Raw genomic sequence first — 23,567 nt, forward strand, 5'->3', positions numbered from 1 at the left:
TTAAGGTTAAGTGTTGAAGGAGAGGGAAAATATGTTCTTAAGGCAATTTTTGCTAAATTAATGACCTTTTTATTCTCAGGCAGCTGGCTTTTCAGATCCCTCTGCTGTCCGATTTCATATCATCTCAAATCACTTTGTTAACCCAAATTAATTTCTACTGCATTTAAAAATTGCTGTTTCCAAAAAATCCAGTTTGAGGAAAACCATTTCTTTTTTTTCAAAGACAGGTTTAGAGGTTTAATAACAGTACCATCTATCTAATAGGCACTACAGGTACTTTAAAAAGTAACAAATGTTCAAGTACAATTGGCGTCTTTTCAATTAACCTGTAACTCTTGGTTTATCAGTATGTGGTTTAGTTAGAATGTTCTTTTATACTTCATTCTTTTTTTTTTTAAATCTTAGAAATGTTAAAATATACTTTTAAAGCAACCTTGGCTAAAATTTTCTTCGTAATGCATGCTGCTTTTTTTTTTCCATTTGAAATTTAATACTATACTGTGTTTCTGAACAAAGTGAACTTAAAACTACAATTATTTTCACTCCTTTAAACTCCTCTCTGATGGCTGCCAGGTACATAGATGTGTTCTTTGTATTAATAATCACTGTGTACGTGCTATTTGGTATTATGCTTCTGTTACCTACCAATCTCGCATTTACATTTGTGTGTGTTGGTACCATCAAAATAGTTATTTTAAGTGATAATAATAGTTCACATTTATTGAGTTGTCATGCCAGGCACTGTGCTAAGCATTTTGCACTATCACCTTTCACCCTCGCGACAACCCTCTGAGTTAGGTGCTGTTGTTATCTCCATTTTCTGATGTGGGGAAACTAAAGGTCAGGGATGTTATGTCACTTGCCTGTAGTCAATGTCCAATGGAAGTGGCATGGCTGGTCTCAGCCAGAGGTGTGACACATCGCATAGATGAGGAACCTTGTTCCACTCACTTTTTAACTTAAACTGGTTATTCTGTCTTTGCATGGACCCCACAGCGAAGCAGAAGCCAGAGCGGCTGTTGGAGGAGGACGTGTTGGAAGAGCTGCGGGCCAAGCTAAAATGGACTCAAGAGGAGCTGGAAGCCCAGAGGGAGGCAGAGAAGCGCCGACAGCTGCAGGTGGGCATGGAGAGGAAGCGCCGGGGAGACCCGCTCGTGGACTACCCAGGAGACCCAAGAGGCACCTGTATTCCACAGGACCAGAAGTCAGGCTGGTTTTCTGCAGCAGGAAACTAGCCTGCAGCAGGGAGTCAGCCAGCACCAGGATAGCATCTTTCTGGATATGGCAAATGATCTTGGGTTGTCTGAGAAGGAAGATTCAGTTATTTTTCCAGATCTGTCTGGCCACAAGTAGAGCAGAGAATTGCATTTTCCTACATTATTCAGCACTCTGTGAGGGCATTTAAGCCAGAATGTTAACTTCTTACACTACCCTGCTAGTTTGCGCTTTGAAGAACAAAGACTGGATAAACTCCAAAGTCCACTCTCAAGGATGTACTTAGTAGATAGTTGTAGAATGAAGATATGTAAATTTGTCTCACCCCTTCCTTCATGTAATCATTTCCTCAGCACCCATTTATTGAGCACCAACTATGCCAAGAATACAAAGAGAGAGAAAAGACATGGTCCCTACCCTCAAGGGACTTTACAGTTTGGATAAGACTTGTCCCACTCCATGCCCAAACAGTGGGAGCTCTGAGATGATTGTGCTTTGGGTCTCCATAATGACTTGCCCATACAAGAGGCCCTAGCAGTTTCTCAGTAAATATTTGCGGTAATGTGGAATTAATGATTCTATTGTTCTTGCTTTTCTTTCCAGGAAGCAGAGGTCAGCCATCAGAAGGAAATAGAAACTAAGAAAAAATTTGATGAATGGAAAGAAAAGGAGTGGGCCAGCCTATATGAAGAAATAGACAAGTTTAAAAGATCATTATGGGATGAATTTAAAAGTGTTGCCAAACATAACTCTATGCTAGAAGAGGTAACTTACACAAAAGGCGTTCAAAGTTCTTTTGCTGAAAAATCTGTTTATTCTTAAAATTTATTTCTTAGTTTGTTCTAGTTTTATTCCATCTGCCATTGGGGGCTGATATACTGTTAGGCTGGATACCAGAGGCTGATGCCAGGGGCTGAATCCCTGCTCTAGCACATTTTGGCTGTGTGACCATAGGCGAGTTACTTAACCCTCCTGTGCCTCAGTTTCTTTTCTGTAAGATAGATTGCTGAAAGGGTTAAATTAGCACGTAGAGAGCACTTCACATTGTTTGGTATATAGTAAAAACTCCCTAGACTTTATTTTTGCAAAGGAGTTTCTTTCATCACTGGATAAGATATGAGGCAAAATTTAAATAGATGCAGCACTTCTCTCTCAACAAATATATGCTGACACTGCCTACATGCCAGCCACTCTGTTGGGGTCTGTGGAGATCACATGTAATAGTAAGATTTACTAAAGGTATTTACTGTTTTCCCCTGTACAGAGTGCTTTATATACACTAACTTTTAATTCTCACAACAACAAAACAACCATAACATCCTCAAAGTAGGTACATTTTTCATTTACTTACTTCTTTTTTAAAGTTCTTTAAACAAAACTATTCTCATGCCTCCTTTACAGCAGAGGACATTGAGGCCCCATAACATGCTCAAGGTCACATGGCTACTAAGAGCTAGACCTGGGATTTGAGCTTAGCTTTTTAAATGAAGAGCTCCTGCTCTTCTACTGGGCATACTGTCAAGTTTGTTTAGGAAAACCTTATTTTTTTAAAAAATATTTTATTTATTCATGAGAGACAGAGAGAGGTGGAGACATAGGCAGAGGGAGAAGCAGGCTCCCTGTGGGGAGCCCGATGCAGGATTCGATCCCAGAACCTCGGGATCATGCCCTGAGCCAAAGGCAGATGCTCAACTGCTGAGCCACCCAGATGCCCCCAAGAAAACCTTATTAAAGGTCATTATCTCTGGACCCTCTCTTCCCAAATAAACCTGTTTGACTAAAATCACGTCAGGGAAAACGATCTGAGGAGAAATATTTTCAGAATATATTTAGCTCTTACTGGTCCTTCTAACATCAAAGACAATCTTGTTTTTGAAAATGAACCATCTAATAGCATTTCTCACAATCATTCTGCAATTTGTTAAAGAAACACTTGGACCACTTTGCCAGGAGGAGGTCATCATAGGATATGCTTGCAATCTTGGGTGACCTGTCATCTCAATCTGAGATGAGAAGCCAAGGACGGGGAAGGCTGCGGAGTTGAGATGAGGAGTATGAGTGTGTGTGTGTATGTGTGTGTGTGTGTGTGTGTGTGTGTGTGTCTCTATGTATCTATAGTGACCCAAGCCCTCCCATCTGTGGGGGCTAAATGTTCCTGCAGTGTGGTCAGGGATGATATGGTGGATACAAGATGCTGCTCCACCATATGGAGCTCATGCTCCTACCGCCCCAGCTCCATGCTCATCATTCTTGAGCTTGCCTACACCCCTGCCAACTACCACTCCTCCCCTGACGTGGTGGTAGCTGACTAGACATTTGAGAGGTAGGTTTTGATGTGCATTTGGAGTTGTTGTTGGAAAACTACCTCATCAAAGGTCAGAAGGTTACTTTGGTTCAGAAGTCTAACTTTTGGTGAATGAGGACCTAATTCTTACCATCCATGGTTTCTTTTTAACTTAGATCCCATTTTCCTCAATTAGAACATCAATTTTTTTTTTTTTTGGTCTTTCCTCTATAGGATTGCTTATATTGTTTTTGTGTTTGTATGTCTCCCCCATCTCCTCTCATGTGACATTTTATTATTTTACTTTTATTATAGGAACCAAACTGGATACACAATTCTCAGTGTACTTGGATAATTATTTTGTTATTTTCCCCCTAATTTGGGGGAGAAAAAGATAAGATTTCATTGACAATGAGTGTGAATAACACTGTAAGACCATCCGTCTCATTACACAAAAAAGATTCCCCTTGCTGTCAGGAGGGCCAAGGAGAGGGAAATACTTTTCGAAGATGTTTCTCCTCAAAAATTTCCTCTTGATGCAAAAGCCCGTGAGCTTACTTTCACTACTTTACCTGACTGCAGAGAGAACTTTAGATAAGACGTACACTAAATCCAGCTGCCAAAGGAGTCCCTAGCTGAGTGGAAATTGCCATGAAGGTTTGTTATGCCGAGAGAGCCAGCTCTCTGGTTGTTGTGAGCATCGGTGTGAAGGCAGAAATGGCACATCAGAAGCTGAGGGTTGTGCATACACTTGATAAAGCATTTGACGCTACAAAAACACTCCATTAGAAATGGTTAACATTTGTACCTGATATTGCTCTAGCAGTAGAGAGGAGTTAACGATTAGCCAGAATGAGAACAAGTTAAACTCAGGGACTTGCAGTTCTTTAAAGCTTTAACAGGGCTTATGAGTTTTGTTTGATGATAGAGATGGAGCTAATTTCCTTTTGTGACTACAGCAGTGATATGTTTAAAAAAATAACCATAGGTGGGATCCCTGGGTGGCACAGCGGTTTGGCACCTGCCTTTGGCCCAGGGTGCGATCCTGGAGACCTGGGATCGAATCCCACGTCAGGTTCCCGGTGCATGGAGCCTGCTTCTCCCTCTGCCTGTGTCTCTGCCTCTCTCTCTCTCTCTGTGTGACTATCCTAAAAAAAAAAAAAAAAAAAAAAAAAAAAAAAACCATAGGTGGAAAGGCCTCTTCTCTTGGATCCACTTTTCTGTGCCTTTTCTTTCAGATTACATACTAGTAGCTCGGGAATCATTAGGTATTGGTGACACCACTCCAAGCCATGCAAAGCCAGGCCTTCTTGGTGACAGCCAGCATTTTCTGGTGGGAGGACGGACAGGAGTCCTCAGGGAATGGTCCAGAGTGCCTGAGACCCTCCCAGAGGCTCTAAGAGTCTGATTCTCTTCAGCCTATTTGAGACTGAGGAGGAAATGGGGCAGCTGTCTGCTGAGCTCCAGGTTTCAGGTACAGCTGAATTTCAGTATAGTTGAAATTCTGCTCTTGAATTCTGTTGGTCCACGGGAACCTGCTTCTCCCGTGTAAGCGCGAGCTCTCAGGGGAAGCCTCGTGGGGGAGAATGAGACTTGTGTGGGTATGCGCAGCCACGTAGATGTCTAGTGAGGACAAGCTGGAGTTTGTGGTGGGCTAAGGTGTGCCCTTCTGACGTTGCTCAAGGTATAAAAGGCAACATCAGGATTAGATCTTCATCTAAATAAAACTGTGTCCTGGCTTTTCAGAAACTGCAGATGCTGCAGTCCCAGTCCCACAGTATGGTGGAGGCTAATATCAAGTATCGGCTGGATAAGTCTGGGGAGCATTTCAAGCAGAGTCAGGAGATCCAGGCCCTGAAGGAAAAAGTGGACATTCAGGAGAAACTCATGCAGACTCAGGAGGTCGAGGTCCTGAGGGAGAAGACGGACATTGAGGTGAGCTGATAACTCTTGCCTTTTCTCTCATAGCCAATTGTGTTGTTCTTTTTTTTAAAGATTCATTCATTCATTCATTTATTTTATTATTTATTTATTTGTTTGCTTGTTTGTTTATTTATGATAGACATAGAGAGAGAGAGAGGGAGAGGCAGAGACACAGGAGGAGGGAGAAGCAGGCTCTGTGCCAGGAGCCCGACAAGGGACTCGATCCTGGGACTCTAAGATCGCGCCCTGGGCCAAAGGCAGGCGCTAAACTGCTGAGCCACCCAGGGATCCGAATCATGTTGTTCTTAACAAAGTTTCTCGGTTTTGCTCTATGGTTTTACAGAAGTTGAGAGGTATCAGGTTTTATATTTACAGACCTCTGCCAGTACGTGAAAGCACTGGGTAGGATTCCTAGGGTTCTCACGTGAGGCTGGTGATATACAGGGGTGCAATAGCAGGTTTACCGGGGATCTTCTCAAAATACATACGGTTATGCCCCTTATTGGGTACCTTTACCCTCATTTTGAGTCCAACCCAGTTGAAAACAACTGTTAGGAAGTGTGACAGTCTCCTGGGTTTGAAGGACTTTGGGGTGGGTCTAAGTGGGTGATGGTAAATATTTAAAAACCACTCTTGGGACCTAAAAAGATTTAATTTGTAGCCATTGCCATTTTCCATGGTGTAACTTTTCTCCTGGCCGATTTCATGCTGCCCCATTCTGAGGCTGGATATGGAGTTGGAGAGGCTGTGCACAGTCTGCTCTTCTGCTCTGGTCACTGCTGGATGAATCTTACAACAGTCCAGCTAGACATGGTCTGCAACGCTGATCACTCCATGGCAAGGAAGGGCTGGCCATGGGCACCGTCACTACATCGGTGCTTCTGTTTCTGCTAAGATTTGCTAAGAAAGAGCTTAAGGTCTAATTACTCTACAAGTTTCCCAGTAAGAAAAGCTAATTTTTTTTCCCCTGTGATCTCTGTTTACATCCTTTGCCTCATTTTCTATTGATTTCCTTACCAAAGAGAGAGTTTGTATAATATATGGAACTTAAACCCAACCCTTTCTCATTCTTGGGGTTATTTCCCCACATTGTTCCTTTAATTTTGTTTATGGTGGTTAGGCCATATGAAATTAATCATGTTTGTGTGGTCCAAATGATCAAATTATCAATCTTTTGTTTATGGCCACCCTGAGGTTTAAGAAGAAAATGTTTTTGTGTTTTCTTTTACTGCCTTTATGGCCTTATTTATTTATTTACTTATTTATTCCTTCATTCATATATACCTCTTTACTGAGGTATGATTGGCATGTAAAAAGTTGTACATACTTGATTTACACAACTCTGAGTTTGAGGTAAGTATTTACCCTTGAAACCATCACCACCATCAGAGTCACAGTCATATATAGCCATCACCTCCTAAAGTTTCCTCCCATCCTTATTATTATTATTATTATTTTCATTGTGTATGTGGTAATAACACAACATAAGATCTATCTTCTTAGCAAGTTTTAAGTAAGCAATATATCTTGCATAACAGACCTTGTTCCCTTTGACCATAACCTCTTCATTTTCTCCCCGTCTTAACCCCTGGCAACCACCATTCTCTGTTTCTATGAGTTTGATTATTTTAGATTCCACACATAAGTGAGATCATGCAGTGTTTTTCTTGTCTGACTTAATTCACTTAGTGTAATGTCCTTGTGGTTCATTCATGTTGATGTAGGATTTCCTTCTTTTTTAAGGCTGAATAGCATTCCAGTGTATGTATGTACCATGTTTGCTTTATCCATTCATCTGTCAATGGATTATTAGGTTTCCATATTTTGGCTATTGTGAATAATGCTGCAGGGAACATGGGGGGGGTGAGTATCTCTTTGAGATCCTGATTTCAGTTTTTTTGGATCAATATTAAGAAGTGGGATTGTCAAAATTTATGGTAGTTTCATTTTTAATTCTTTTAAAAGATCTTATTTATTTGAGATAGACAGAGAGAGAGAGAGAGAGAGAGAGAGAGAGAGAGTATGTGAGCAGGGGTTGGAGCAGAGGGAGAAGGAGAAGCAGGCTTCCTGCTGAGCATGGAGCCCAATATGGGGCTAATCCCATGACTCCAAGATCGTGACCTGAGCCAAAATCAAGAGTCAGATGCTTAACTGACTAAGCCACCAGGTACCCCTTACTTTTTTTTTAACAGCAGGTAAACAGGTTTATTAGCAAGTATAACTCATTTATATGTGGGAGATACTTGGGGAAAATGAGTAAGTCAGTTCTGAATTTTTTGAGGCACTTCCACTCTATAGCTATTTTCTATAGTAACTATACCAATTTACATTGCCACTAACATGGTATGAAGGTTCCCTTTTCTTCACATCCTGACCAACACTTGTTATATTTTGTTTTTTAAAAAATAATAGCCGTCTTGACAGGTGTGAGGTGATCTCTCATTGTGGTTTGATTTATATTTCTGTGCTGATTAATGATGTTGTAGGCCAACTTTGGGGAAATGCCTATTTGGGTCCTTAATTTTTTTTTTTTCTAACGGAGTTGTATAAGTTCCTTATATTTTGCATATGAACCCCCTGTCAGATATGTGGTTTGCAGAATATTTTCTCCATTCCATAGATGGTTTTCCTTTTGGATAGAGTGTTCTATATATGTCTGTCTGGTCCATTTGGTCTATAGTGCTATTCAAGTCTAGTGTTCCCTTATTGGTTTTCTGTCTGGATGATCTATATTGTTGAAAGGGGGCCATGGAAGCCCCATGCTCTTACTGTATTGCAACTTCTCCCTTTAGTTGTATTAATATTTGCTTTATGTATATAGGTGCTCTGATGTTGGATGCATATGTATTAATAATTGTATTCCGTTGATGAATTGACCCCTTTATCATTATATAGTGACCTTCTTTGTCTCTTGTAACAGTTTTTTACTTAAAGCACCTAATGGAAGTATAGCTACCCCTGTTCTCTTGGTTACTGTTTGCATGGAATATCTTTTTCCATCCCTTTGGTTTCAGACTATGCGTGTTCTTAAAGTGAGTCTCTTAACAGGCAGCACATAGCCAGATCTTGTGTTTTTTTTTTTTTTTTTTTTTTTTTAATTCATTCACTCACTCTGTCTTTGGCTTAGGGAACTTAATCCACTTAAATTTAAAGTAATTATTGGTAGGTAAGGACTTCCTATTGCCATTTTTTTAATTGTTTTCAGATTGTTTTGTGGTTGCTTTGTCCTTTCCTCCTCTCTTGCTGCCTTCCTTTTTGATTGGATGATTTTATTTTAGAGTGGTATGCTTTGATTCCTTTATCTTCTGCATATCTGCTATAGGTTTTTTTTTTGTGATTAGTATGAGGCTTACATAAAATATCTTCTAGTACAGTGGTCTATTTTAAGCTGATAACAACTTAATATCAGTTGCATATAAGAACTTCTCATCTTACACCTCCCCGTGTCCACAGACAAGCCAGTTGGATCTGCTATGCCAGCACCACAGGCTGATTCAGCTCTGCCCTTTTTCCCTCAGTTCTGAGAGGGACAGAATTGGGCCTCCTGGGCAGCATCCTGGGAGGCTGGGGCAGTGGTGCTCCCTCACTCTCACTTACCCCTGTGGGGAAAATTGCGGGCTGAGAGAGTCTCTCTTGGCACTGAGCTGTGCCACCTTGGGGAGAGCAGAGCAGATGTAGGCCAGTGAAACTTCTCTGGAATGAATCTATTCTCAGGTTATTTTTGCTCCATTGAGGTGCTAGAAACTCTCTGCTGGATTCCTGGGCTCCCATAAAGGAATCCTCACCTGTGGGCGGTTTGAGAGCTGGAACCTTCCATTGCCCCACCTTGCTGATGTCACTTCGGTTTTTTAAGTTTAAATCTTTGACACCCCTACAACTTATTTGGCTTAAGATACGAAATAAGATTCAAGATCATATATTTTTTTTCCCCAGGCAGTTAATCACCTGTTTGAACTCCATTTGTCAATAATCTATCTTCCTTCAGACTAAGATTTCATTCCCCCCACCCCCCCATCTTTGGGCTTTCTATTCTTTTCACTGCTCTGCTGAATCACGAGCCAATACTTTTTAATTCCTTTAGCTTTAGAGTATATTTTAATATCTAGAGGCCCAGTTGTCAAACAGTTATCTTTTTCAGAAAACAGAATGGAAGAGAAAAATGAAGGAACTACAGAAAGAGCATGCAGCTCAGAAGCGAGAGGTAGCTTGGCTTGGGTGGTCTGGGGGGAGCTTGGTTTCCTGAGACCTTGTCTCATCCTATGGCACCCCCATTCTCCAGCAGTACCCTCCTCAAGCTGGTTGGTTGGTGTTTTGTTGCTGATAGCTTTCCTGGCAGCTGGCCCCCGTCAATACTCGGAAGGAGTCAGCTGCCTGGACAGCAGCCTATCTGACCAGGAATTGGGGCTGCCGAGGCTTCTCTTCTGAACCCCACATCTGCTCTTCTCTGTGGTCCCCTATGCAAGGACCCCTTCAGGCCCTCCAAGGAGAGCTGTCCTGGAAACTTCAGAAGAATTGCCTGGTCATTTCATGTTTGGGCCCTTTGACCCCACCAGGAGAGAACCGGGTGGCTGTGGACTTCAGCTATATTCAGGGGGAGTCAAATGGAAGGGCTCAGATATGGAGACCAGGGAACAGAGAGCAGCAGGCCTCAGGATGAGAAAACAGCTTCTATGAAAATGCCCCCAAGGAGAAAGCAAGTTGAGGAGGAAGCCGATTAACCAGAGCCCCAGGAGCTGCCTGCGGGAAGCTCAGAAGATGAAAAGTCCTCAGATCAGAGGCTAGAGCGAGATAGACACCTCCATTTCCAGTAATTCCCATCTGATGGTTTGATTTTATTTGAAACGTCTTAAAATGGGAAATACATTTCAATTTATTCCCAAAGTGGTAGAGATATATTAAGATACACTCAGTACAATGCACTGAAATATATTAAGGTTCATTTCCAGCCCATCTCCATCATCCATACCTGCCCAGCACCCACCCCACAGCTGATCACTTTCACTGCTCTCTTGTGTATTTTTCTAGAGTTTCTTTTTGCAATTAGAAACAGTTTTCATTTTCTCTCTCCTCGTGCAACAGCATGTGACCATATTTTCTTCACCTTTTCTTTTTACCTAAAAACATCATTTGATGACTTCTGAATGGCCTCAAGTTATTGGACTGTCCTTTTGTGGGTTGCCACACTGGACAGAGAGCCTTTCTGCCTTGGTCTTAGAGGCTTGTATCCAATTCTTGCTAACCTCGAGCATAGCTTGAAAATGTCCCCAAACTGGAAAGTAGTCTGTCTTGTTAGAAAGTCACTTGCCCAGGTCTGGAGACCCTCTACCTCTGCTTCAGGTGAAACCCCAGCCATAATTTGCCTACAGGTGTATGTTTGTTGCTCTTATTGGTCCTTCTAACATCAAAGAGAATCTTTTCTTGTTTTTGTAAATGAACCATCTAATAGCATTTCTCACAATCATTCTGCATTTTGTTATAGAAATACTTGGACTATTTGGCAGGAGGAGATCATCATCGGATATGCTAGGAATCTTGGGTGACTTGTCATCTCAATCTGAGATGAGAAGCCAAGGACGGGGAAGGCTGCGGAGTTGAGATGAGGAGTATGAGTGTGTGTGTGTATGTGTGTGTGTGTGTGTGTGTGTGTGTGTGTCTATGTATCTATAGTGACCCAAGCCCTCCCATCTGTGGGGGTTAAATGTTCCTGCAGTGTGGTCAGGGATGATATGGTGGATACAAGATGCTGCTCCACCATATGGAGCTCATGCTCCTACCGCCCCAGCTCCATGCTCATCATTCTTGAGCTTGCCTACACCCCTGCCAACTACCACTCCTCCCCTGACGTGGTGGTAGCTGACTAGACATTTGAGAGGTAGGTTTTGATGTGCATTTGGAGTTGTTGTTGGAAAACTACCTCATCAAAGGTCAGAAGGTTACTTTGGTTCAGAAATTCTAACTTTTGGTGAATGAGGACCTAATTCTTACCATCCATGGTTTCTTTTTAACTTAGATCCCATTTTCCTCAATTAGAACATCAATTTTTTTTTTTTGGTCTTTCCTCTATAGGATTGCTTATATTGTTTTTGTGTTTGTATGTCTCCCCCATCTCCTCTCATGTGACATTTTATTATTTTACTTTTATTATAGGAACCAAACTGGATACACAATTCTCAGTGTACTTGGATAATTATTTTGTTATTTTCCCCCTAATTTGGGGGAGAAAAAGATAAGATTTCATTGACAATGAGTGTGAATAACACTGTAAGACCATCCGTCTCATTACACAAAAAAGATTCCCCTTGCTGTCAGGAGGGCCAAGGAGAGGGAAATACTTTTCGAAGATGTTTCTCCTCAAAAATTTCCTCTTGATGCAAAAGCCCGTGAGCTTACTTTCACTACTTTACCTGACTGCAGAGAGAACTTTAGATAAGACGTACACTAAATCCAGCTGCCAAAGGAGTCCCTAGCTGAGTGGAAATTGCCATGAAGGTTTGTTATGCCGAGAGAGCCAGCTCTCTGGTTGTTGTGAGCATCGGTGTGAAGACAGAAATGGCACATCAGAAGCTGAGGGTTGTGCATACACTTGATAAAGCATTTGACGCTACAAAAACACTCCATTAGAAATGGTTAACATTTGTACCTGATATTGCTCTAGCAGTAGAGAGGAGTTAACGATTAGCCAGAATGAGAACAAGTTAAACTCAGGGACTTGCAGTTCTTTAAAGCTTTAACAGGGCTTATGAGTTTTGTTTGATGATAGAGATGGAGCTAATTTCCTTTTGTGACTACAGCAGTGATATGTTTAAAAAAATAACCATAGGTGGGATCCCTGGGTGGCACAGCGGTTTGGCACCTGCCTTTGGCCCAGGGCGCGATCCTGGAGACCTGGGATCGAATCCCACGTCAGGTTCCCGGTGCATGGAGCCTGCTTCTCCCTCTGCCTGTGTCTCTGCCTCTCTCTCTCTCTCTGTGTGACTATCCTAAAAAAAAAAAAAAAAAAAAAAAAAAAAACCATAGGTGGAAAGGCCTCTTCTCTTGGATCCACTTTTCTGTGCCTTTTCTTTCAGATTACATACTAGTAGCTCGGGAATCATTAGGTATTGGTGACACCACTCCAAGCCATGCAAAGCCAGGCCTTCTTGGTGACAGCCAGCATTTTCTGGTGGGAGGACGGACAGGAGTCCTCAGGGAATGGTCCAGAGTGCCTGAGACCCTCCCAGAGGCTCTAAGAGTCTGATTCTCTTCAGCCTATTTGAGACTGAGGAGGAAATGGGGCAGCTGTCTGCTGAGCTCCAGGTTTCAGGTACAGCTGAATTTCAGTATAGTTGAAATTCTGCTCTTGAATTCTGTTGGTCCACGGGAACCTGCTTCTCCCGTGTAAGCGCGAGCTCTCAGGGGAAGCCTCGTGGGGGAGAATGAGACTTGTGTGGGTATGCGCAGCCACGTAGATGTCTAGTGAGGACAAGCTGGAGTTTGTGGTGGGCTAAGGTGTGCCCTTCTGACGTTGCTCAAGGTATAAAAGGCAACATCAGGATTAGATCTTCATCTAAATAAAACTGTGTCCTGGCTTTTCAGAAACTGCAGATGCTGCAGTCCCAGTCCCACAGTATGGTGGAGGCTAATCTCAGGTTGCTTCTGGATGAGTCTCAGGTGCAAGTCAAGCAGAGTCAGGAGCTCCAGGCCCTAAAGGAGAAGATGATCATTCAGGTGAGCTGGTAACTTTTGCCTTTTCTCTCATAGCCAATCATGTTGTTCTTTTTTTTTAAAGATTCATTCATTCATTCATTCATTTTATTATTTATTTATTTGTTTGCTTGTTTGTTTATTTATGATAGACATAGAGAGAGAGAGAGGGAGAGGCAGAGACACAGGAGGAGGGAGAAGCAGGCTCTGTGCCAGGAGCCCGACAAGGGACTCGATCCTGGGACTCTAAGATCGCGCCCTGGGCCAAAGGCCGGCGCTAAACTGCTGAGCCACCCAGGGATCCGAATCATGTTGTTCTTAACAAAGTTTCTCGGTTTCGCTCTATGGTTTTACAGAAGTTGAGAGGTATCAGGTTTTATATTTACAGACCTCTGCCAGTACGTGAAAGCACTGGGTAGGATTCCTAGGGTTCTCAGGTGAGGCTGGTGATATACAGGGGTGCAATAGCAGGTTTACCGGGGATCTTCTCAAAATACATACGGTTATGCCCCTTATTGGGTACCTTTACCCTCATTTTGAGTCCAACCCAGTTGAAAACAACTGTTAGGAAGTGTGACAGTCTCCTGGGTTTGAAGGACTTTGGGGTGGGTCTAAGTGGGTGATGGTAAATATTTAAAAACCACTCTTGGGACCTAAAAAGATTTAATTTGTAGCCATTGCCATTTTCCATGGTGTAACTTTTCTCCTGGCCGATTTCATGCTGCCCCATTCTGAGGCTGGATATGGAGTTGGAGAGGCTGTGCACAGTCTGCTCTTCTGCTCTGGTCACTGCTGGATGAATCTTACAACAGTCCAGCTAGACATGGTCTGCAACGCTGATCACTCCATGGCAAGGAAGGGCTGGCCATGGGCACCGTCACTACATCGGTGCTTCTGTTTCTGCTAAGATTTGCTAAGAAAGAGCTTAAGGTCTAATTACTTTACAAGTTTCCCAGTAAGAAAAGCTAATTTTTTTCCCCTGTGATCTCTGTTTACATCCTTTGCCTCATTTTCTATTGATTTCCTTACCAAAGAGAGAGTTTGTATAATATATGGAACTTAAACCCAACCCTTTCTCATTCTCGGGGTTATTTCCCCACATTGTTCCTTTAATTTTGTTTATGGTGGTTAGGCCATATGAAATTAATCATGTTTGTGTGGTCCAAATGATCAAATTATCAATCTTTTGTTTATGGCCACCCTGAGGTTTAAGAAGAAAATGTTTTTGTGTTTTCTTTTACTGCCTTTATGGCCTTATTTATTTACTTATTTATTCCTTCATTCATATATACCTCTTTACTGAGGTATGATTGGCATGTAAAAAGTTGTACATACTTGATTTACACAACTCTGAGTTTGAGGTAAGTATTTACCCTTGAAACCATCACCACCATCAGAGTCACAGTCATATATAGCCATCACCTCCTAAAGTTTCCTCCCATCCTTATTATTATTATTATTATTATTATTATTATTATTATTATTATTATTTTCATTGTGTATGTGGTAATAACACAACATAAGATCTATCTTCTTAGCAAGTTTTAAGTAAGCAATATATCTTGCATAACAGACCTTGTTCCCTTTGACCATAACCTCTTCATTTTCTCCCCGTCTTAACCCCTGGCAACCACCATTCTCTGTTTCTATGAGTTTGATTATTTTAGATTCCACACATAAGTGAGATCATGCAGTGTTTTTCTTGTCTGACTTAATTCACTTAGTGTAATGTCCTTGTGGTTCATTCATGTTGATGTAGGATTTCCTTCTTTTTTAAGGCTGAATAGCATTCCAGTGTATGTATGTACCATGTTTGCTTTATCCATTCATCTGTCAATGGATTATTAGGTTTCCATATTTTGGCTATTGTGAATAATGCTGCAGGGAACATGGGGGGGGTGAGTATCTCTTTGAGATCCTGATTTCAGTTTTTTTGGATCAATATTAAGAAGTGGGATTGTCAAAATTTATGGTAGTTTCATTTTTAATTCTTTTAAAAGATCTTATTTATTTGAGATAGACAGAGAGAGAGAGAGAGAGAGAGAGAGAGAGTATGTGAGCAGGGGTTGGAGCAGAGGGAGAAGGAGAAGCAGGCTTCCTGCTGAGCATGGAGCCCAATATGGGGCTAATCCCATGACTCCAAGATCGTGACCTGAGCCAAAATCAAGAGTCAGATGCTTAACTGACTAAGCCACCAGGTACCCCTTACTTTTTTTTTAACAGCAGGTAAACAGGTTTATTAGCAAGTATAACTCATTTATATGTGGGAGATACTTGGGGAAAATGAGTAAGTCAGTTCTGAATTTTTTGAGGCACTTCCACTCTATAGCTATTTTCTATAGTAACTATACCAATTTACATTGCCACTAACATGGTATGAAGGTTCCCTTTTCTTCACATCCTGACCAACACTTGTTATATTTTGTTTTTTAAAAAATAATAGCCGTCTTGACAGGTGTGAGGTGATCTCTCATTGTGGTTTGATTTATATTTCTGTGCTGATTAATGATGTTGTAGGCCAACTTTGGGGAAATGCCTATTTGGGTCCTTAATTTTTTTTTTTTCTAACGGAGTTGTATAAGTTCCTTATATTTTGCATATGAACCCCCTGTCAGATATGTGGTTTGCAGAATATTTTCTCCATTCCATAGATGGTTTTCCTTTTGGATAGAGTGTTCTATATATGTCTGTCTGGTCCATTTGGTCTATAGTGCTATTCAAGTCTAGTGTTCCCTTATTGGTTTTCTGTCTGGATGATCTATATTGTTGAAAGGGGGCCATGGAAGCCCCATGCTCTTACTGTATTGCAACTTCTCCCTTTAGTTGTATTAATATTTGCTTTATGTATATAGGTGCTCTGATGTTGGATGCATATGTATTAATAATTGTATTCCGTTGATGAATTGACCCCTTTATCATTATATAGTGACCTTCTTTGTCTCTTGTAACAGTTTTTTACTTAAAGCACCTAATGGAAGTATAGCTACCCCTGTTCTCTTGGTTACTGTTTGCATGGAATATCTTTTTCCATCCCTTTGGTTTCAGACTATGCGTGTTCTTAAAGTGAGTCTCTTAACAGGCAGCACATAGCCAGATCTTGTGTTTTTTTTTTTTTTTTTTTTAATTCATTCACTCACTCTGTCTTTGGCTTAGGGAACTTAATCCATTTAAATTTAAAGTAATTATTGGTAGGTAAGGACTTCCTATTGCCATTTTTTTAATTGTTTTCAGATTGTTTTGTGGTTGCTTTGTCCTTTCCTCCTCTCTTGCTGCCTTCCTTTTTGATTGGATGATTTTATTTTAGAGTGGTATGCTTTGATTCCTTTATCTTCTGCATATCTGCTATAGGTTTTTTTTTTGTGATTAGTATGAGGCTTACATAAAATATCTTCTAGTACAGTGGTCTATTTTAAGCTGATAACAACTTAATATCAGTTGCATATAAGAACTTCTCATCTTACACCTCCCCGTGTCCACAGACAAGCCAGTTGGATCTGCTATGCCAGCACCACAGGCTGATTCAGCTCTGCCCTTTTTCCCTCAGTTCTGAGAGGGACAGAATTGGGCCTCCTGGGCAGCATCCTGGGAGGCTGGGGCAGTGGTGCTCCCTCACTCTCACTTACCCCTGTGGGGAAAATTGCGGGCTGAGAGGTTCTCTCTTGGCACTGAGCTGTGCCACCTTGGGGAGAGCAGAGCAAATGTAGGCCAGTGAAACTTCTCTGGAATGAATCTATTCTCAGGTTATTTTTGCTCCATTGAGGTGCTAGAAACTCTCTGCTGGATTCCTGGGCTCCCATAAAGGAATCCTCACCTGTGGGCGGTTTGAGAGCTGGAACCTTCCATTGCCCCACCTTGCTGATGTCACTTCGGTTTTTTAAGTTTAAATCTTTGACACCCCTACAACTTATTTGGCTTAAGATACGAAATAAGATTCAAGATCATATATTTTTTTTCCCCAGGCAGTTAATCACCTGTTTGAACTCCATTTGTCAATAATCTATCTTCCTTCAGACTAAGATTTCATTCCCCCCACCCCCCATCTTTGGGCTTTCTATTCTTTTCACTGCTCTGCTGAATCACGAGCCAATACTTTTTAATTCCTTTAGCTTTAGAGTATATTTTAATATCTAGAGGCCCAGTTGTCAAACAGTTATCTTTTTCAGAAAACAGAATGGAAGAGAAAAATGAAGGAACTACAGAAAGAGCATGCAGCTCAGAAGCGAGAGGTAGCTTGGCTTGGGTGGTCTGGGGGGAGCTTGGTTTCCTGAGACCTTGTCTCATCCTATGGCACCCCCATTCTCCAGCAGTACCCTCCTCAAGCTGGTTGGTTGGTGTTTTGTTGCTGATAGCTTTCCTGGCAGCTGGCCCCCGTCAATACTCGGAAGGAGTCAGCTGCCTGGACAGCAGCCTATCTGACCAGGAATTGGGGCTGCCGAGGCTTCTCTTCTGAACCCCACATCTGCTCTTCTCTGTGGTCCCCTATGCAAGGACCCCTTCAGGCCCTCCAAGGAGAGCTGTCCTGGAAACTTCAGAAGAATTGCCTGGTCATTTCATGTTTGGGCCCTTTGACCCCACCAGGAGAGAACTGGGTGGCTGTGGACTTCAGCTATATTCAGGGGGAGTCAAATGGAAGGGCTCAGATATGGAGACCAGGGAACAGAGAGCAGCAGGCCTCAGGATGAGAAAACAGCTTCTATGAAAATGCCCCCAAGGAGAAAGCAAGTTGAGGAGGCAGCCGATTAACCAGAGCCCCAGGAGCTGCCTGCGGGAAGCTCAGAAGATGAAAAGTCCTCAGATCAGAGGCTAGAGCGAGATAGACACCTCCATTTCCAGTAATTCCCATCTGATGGTTTGATTTTATTTGAAACGTCTTAAAATGGGAAATACATTTCAATTTATTTCCAAAGTGGAAGAGATATATTAAGATACACTCAGTACAATGCACTGAAATATATTAAGGTTCATTTCCAGCCCATCTCCATCATCCATACCTGCCCAGCACCCACCCCACAGCTGATCACTTTCACTGCTCTCTTGTGTATTTTTCTAGAGTTTCTTTTTGCAATTAGAAACAGTTCTCATTTTCTCTCTCCTCGTGCAACAGCATGTGACCATATTTTCTTCACCTTTTCTTTTTACCTAAAAACATCATTTGATGACTTCTGAATGGCCTCAAGTTATTGGACTGTCCTTTTGTGGGTTGCCACACTGGACAGAGAGCCTTTCTGCCTTGGTCTTAGAGGCTTGTATCCAATTCTTGCTAACCTCGAGCATAGCTTGAAAATGTCCCCAAACTAGAAAGTAGTCTGTCTTGTTAGAAAGTCACCTGCCCAGGTCTGGAGACCCTCTACCACTGCTTCAGGTGAAACCGCAGCCAGCATTTGCCTAAAGATGCAGGTCTGCAGATACTGGGCACTCAGGGATCCCTGTGATAATGACTGAGTGTCCTGTGCCCCCCAGCTGCAGGAGCAAAAGGAAAGGCTCCAGGCCTACATGTTTGAGGATCAGCAGAAAGCAGCTGCCCAGTCCCAGCAGCAAATCAGTGCTCTCCACGACCAGCTCCAGAAATATGCTAGTTGCATTGCCTCCCAGAAGCAGACGGTAAGTCTGTCCCTTCTCCCAGCAAGGCCCCCAGGCCCTTAGATCTTGTTTCTGTGAGGATCTCCTTCAATTTCTAGAACTCAGTAGTGGTCTCATTAGTGTGAGGCTTTTTAAATTAAATTAAATTAAATTAAATTAAATTAATTCATTAGAGACACCGAGAGAGAGGGAGAAGCAGGCTCCCTGTGGGGAGCCTGATGTGGGACTCGATCCCAGGACACTGGGATCATGCCCTGAGCCAAAGGTAGATGCTCAACCGTTGAGCCACCCAGGTGCCCAGTGAGGCTCTTTAAGGAGAGAGAATAGTCCTTAGGCTTCAGGGGATACAGGATTATGAGGATGCAGCCTCTCTCTTTCGAAGCTGAAGATGCACCTTGTCCTTAAGGGCGGTGTTACTAGGTTTACGCTAACACCAGAGACTATGTAAGGTCCAGCAGTTGGTTGATACTTGCTTATTTCCTCATTTAAACCTCACGACTGCCCTTTAAGGCAGATGTTGGCTTTCCCCCATCTTCACCTGACAGATGACGGGGCAGGCTGGTGAAGTCAGGTGCCTCCCTTGGGTTCACATAGCACACCCTGTAAGAGCCAGGGAGGATCCAGCCCTGGCCAGGCAGTGGAATGCAAAGCTTGTGCTCTTTTCACTGTGTTCTCACGCATACTTTCCTGAGGGTATTAGTACCCTTTCCCTAAATTAACTGCCTCTGATGAGACTGTCGGATAAACTAATATGATCTATAAGACACCTATCACGAAGCACCTCTCTCCTAGGACTGGCCCCTAGGACTCTCCACCTCTCTGCCTACTCCAGGCTCAGCTCCCCTTTCTGAGGTGCAGGTCAGCAGAGAGGGGTAGCTGCCATCAGAGGGGCCCCTCTGTGGCCTGGGGTCCTTGCCATGGTTCTGATGCCACCATTCACACAGATTCTCTGAGCAGAGCACCTGCTGTCACTAGTTCAGTTTTCTTAATCCTGCATCCCAGCTATTTTTGCTTTTCTGTTCTCTCAGCCTTACTTCACCCAGGTAACATATCTAACTTCCTCCCCTGCTGCTTTTCTTTTTACTGTTGTCCCCTCACTTGGCTCTTCATTGCTTTGGCCACCTCGGGTCCAGTCTGGAGATTTCTTCTTCTGTTACCCAGGATTCTTGTTTGCAAATATTTCACTAAGGAACCCATTGGTTAACCATGTACTTAGAATAGGTTAATAGTTTATTTTTATCGTAACAGCAAAAGAGGTGACAGTTGGCGGCCTTGGTTTGACAGTAAAATTATGCCATTGGAAATCCAGACTCAGTTTTTCTTTTTACCATCTTCAGCATGGTGACTCTGTTCTTAAGCTTGACTCTCATAATTGCAAGATGGTTGCCATAGCCCCAACCATCACAACAATATTTCAATAGAAAAATTTGAGGAAAAGGCCCCTTCCTAACACTTTTGCTTATATTTTATTGGTCAAAGCCATATTACATGGATAACCATAGCTGCAAGGAAGGTTGGAAAGCAAATAGTTTAGAGTCTCTAGAATAGAGGCAGGCAAAGGAGGAAATAGTTGGAAACCGACATTGGATGTGTCATTCATCAGCAGATAATAAAAAAACAACTCAAGCTTAAGCAGAAGAGGGGGTTTGTCATAAAGATAGACAGGATGTCTTAGAGAGTTCAAGGCAGGAGAGCAGCTGAATCTGGGATTAACTGGAACCAGAGACATGAATGTCATCAGAAGTTTTCTTTTGCTGTGTGTCTCTGTTCTTTTCTCTAGATCTGTTTCAACTTTTTCTTTTATTTTAAAGATCGGCTTTCACATCATATTTGTCCCATGTGGCAAAACAAAAAAGCAAACATGTAAACAAAGAAAACCAAAACCAGTTGGCTGCCACTGGCTCTCGACTTCACCAGTTCAGTTCTCTGGCCCAACCTAGACAGTCAGCTGTGGCTGTGGCATGGGGTCATATCACAAGTGGCTGTCCCGTGTGCAGTTGTGTGAAAGGAGGCACCTTCTGGGAAAGGGGGGCTGGGCAGACAATTTAGTGACTGTCCATATCATGCCTCTGTCCTCCCAGGGGGCACTCAGCTCAGATGCCCACCTCAGGGGAGGGAGCCCCTCACTCTGGTTGTACCGTTAGTATTGCTATGTGCCTGTCTCACTCTGCTTGCGTGGGACTCCTGACCTTCAAGTCACACTCCCTTTCTGAAGAGGGGGCATTCTTGCTTCCCCACTGTGGGGAAATGAAGCCTGATGGCATCCTGCTTGCTGCCATTCAGCCTTGGTGCCATCCCCTCTCACGTATGGATGGTGGGGGGATGTGCTGGGGGGTTGGGGCAGTGTACTCAGAGCTCCTTCTAGTTCCCAGTGGGTGGCACAGAAACAGTGGGTGTCCCTTCTTTATGGTGCCAGGCAGCCCCACTGCTCAGAGCAGAGTTTCCTGCTGGCTGTAACCTGCTCTGTTTGCATCTTTGTAGATTTGGACCATGTCTCTCAGGAAGAAGGAGGGTAAGTCCACATGGGGTATTTTGTCACAGTCTTGGCTGTTGTCTTGGCCTCTTCTCTCTCTTTTCCCCACCAGTCAGGCTATAGAATGAGGGTGGGGGTGGTGGCTGCTCTTCTCTGTGGGGTGGTGGAGACATCGGGAAGGGTGAGGACCCTGGAGGAAGTGATTGATGGAGTGGGGTTCATGAAGAGGTTTTCTCTAATTCCTCGTGCCTGTGGTTCGAGATACTCACTTTCACCTTGGTCCCAGTGTGTAACAAGTTGACCCCAAATCGATGTGATTGTGACCTATTTAGAGTATGTGCTGTCTTCCTCTGGGGCACCCTGGTGTGTTACTGTGGTGTGTGTGTGTGTGTGTCTAACGGATGTAGTGCTGGTGTCTAAAGGGAGCCGGTAACCTACAGGGGACTGTCCCTGCTTGGAAGACCTTGGCCAGCCGCTTATGAAACCTGGCCCTTCCTACTCCATCCCACTTCTTCTGTCTTCTTTTTAGCCACTCTCCTGCCTTTTCTTGCAAACCCACACGTCTCTCACCATTTCCTGCCTCTAGGTCAGACGTGTCTTTCCCAGCTTTGCAACCAGTTCAGAGAGGCACTATCCCTGTGGCCCCGAACATCCTGAGGGCTGGGGCTAGGATGTGTGCCATGCGCTTTGCCAAGCACTTTAGATTCATTGTCTAATTACATCATCCCTAAAATTTAATGTGGGGATGGGCATTATCATCCTCACTTTCTAGATGAGGAGGCTGGGGCTTGGTGAGGTTCCAGGACTCCCCATGTTGTGCGCGGCTAGTGATGGGCAGAGCTGGACCATGGACTCTGGTCTCTCTGGCTCCCGGTGTCTGAGCTTGTGACCACCGTTCCAGCCTGCCTCTCCCTAGTGAAGAAAGCACAGGAGGGCTTACTCTTTGTGGTTGGGACTCACATGATGTCCCATCCTTTCCTCTAAGTCAGTGATGGGGTCCAGGGCATGGGGACCACTAACTGTTGTTGCTCTCCTCAGGGACCTGTAAGGGCCCAAAGGCTGTGGAACCAGAAGACTCTTCCAGTGAGGGTGAGGCCTGACTCTTCCCGGTGTCTAATGCAGGACGCAGATTTGTCCTCATTGTTTACCTTGTGTCTACTTCACTGTGTCTGTGGTGACCTGAAGCTTCAGGGAAGGGAAGTAGGGACATGAGATAAATATTTCTCAAGCAGCTTGTGTGAGTGGGGCGTGTTACATGCAGGCACTAACATGCCATGTGCAAACCAGAGGGGTCCATGACTTGCCCAGAGTCACAGAGCCAGCAGGTGGGAGGAGGCAGGATTTGGAAGGTGTCGGATGCATAGCCTGTCCCCTGTGCCAGTCCCACCGCCTATCCCCTTTGTACTGTCAGGACAGAGGATGAGGGCTCTCTGTGCTGGCTTAACACGGCCTGCGGGGTTTTATTCTGCATGTTGAACAGAGCACGCAGGGCCGAGCTACCATGCAGGGATTTGCTCACACAGGAATCTGCCTCGGCTCCCTCTTCACGGCACTGGGCACCTGCTGTTTCTAGTCATTCCATTCCATGATGATCTGATATGCAGAGAGATTTCAACCAGATGTTTCAAGGGGATGCAAAGGAGAACTGGAAAAAAAAAAAAAAAAGACTGCAGGGAGTTCCTGGGATAGATGGGGAGAAGGAGCTCCCAAGAAAGATGAGGGAGTACTCACAGCTGACCCACTGACCAGGGCCTGCCCTCTTGAGCCAGCCTATGGTATACACTTCCAAAGTGACCCAACAGATTCACCCAGGAAGGGGTTTTACTTGTGTCACCAAAGAGTTCATTCACCATAGGGCATTTTTTTTTTATGTAATATTTTTTCTTTACTTAGAGATAGTAACCTCTGCTCTTAGGAAAAAAGCAAAAAAGCAAGGAAGCAAGCAAAAGGGTGTATGTGGTAAGCATTTGGTCTCCCTCCTACTGGGCTATCCAGTTTCCACCCTGAGATTGTACTGCTATGGCTTCTCATAGCATAGCATAGCATATCTTTCCAGAGATATTTGGTGCAAATATAAGCACATATATGTATGCTTTTTTCCTCCTTTTTTCCCAAAATGGGATCAAACTATATATACTGATCTGTATTTGGTTATTTATTTTCGAAACAACTTATTTGGAAATCATTTCATATTCCTTTATACAGAGTTGCTTCATTATTTTTTTCAGGGCTTTACAGTATTGGGTGGATGAACCAAAATTTATTTACCTGTCCGCTACTACCCTTACCCCCACCCTGTGCATCAACCTTGAAATTAATTAGTAAAAATTAGAGTCGCACATAACTTTTGGGGAAGGTATCCATTGAGTAACACAACCTGTTACTGAACCTGTTGTGGTCCATAGAGGG

General features: G+C 43.3%; 1 protein-coding gene across 10 annotated transcripts in view; it reads left to right on the forward strand.

The window, feature by feature from the left end:
- Positions 1-23,567, forward strand: part of DZIP1L (DAZ interacting zinc finger protein 1 like) — a 65,090-nt gene that overhangs the window by 14,643 nt on the left and 26,880 nt on the right. For 9 of the 10 annotated variants that reach the window (XM_077865003.1, XM_077865004.1, XM_077865001.1 and 6 more), the window contains exons 5-12: positions 997-1,118; positions 1,819-1,980; positions 5,246-5,434; positions 12,998-13,129; positions 17,269-17,331; positions 18,566-18,706; positions 21,167-21,197; positions 22,197-22,247. In XM_077865003.1, coding sequence (XP_077721129.1) covers positions 997-1,118; positions 1,819-1,980; positions 5,246-5,434; positions 12,998-13,129; positions 17,269-17,331; positions 18,566-18,706; positions 21,167-21,197; positions 22,197-22,247 — 891 coding nt within the window. The remainder of the gene's footprint in view (positions 1-996; positions 1,119-1,818; positions 1,981-5,245; positions 5,435-12,997; positions 13,130-17,268; positions 17,332-18,565; positions 18,707-21,166; positions 21,198-22,196; positions 22,248-23,567) is intronic. The other variant, XM_077865006.1, reaches the window with a different exon arrangement.

This window comes from Canis aureus, chromosome 22, assembly GCF_053574225.1.
Source record: "Canis aureus isolate CA01 chromosome 22, VMU_Caureus_v.1.0, whole genome shotgun sequence".
Classification (NCBI taxonomy): Eukaryota; Metazoa; Chordata; class Mammalia; order Carnivora; family Canidae; genus Canis; species Canis aureus.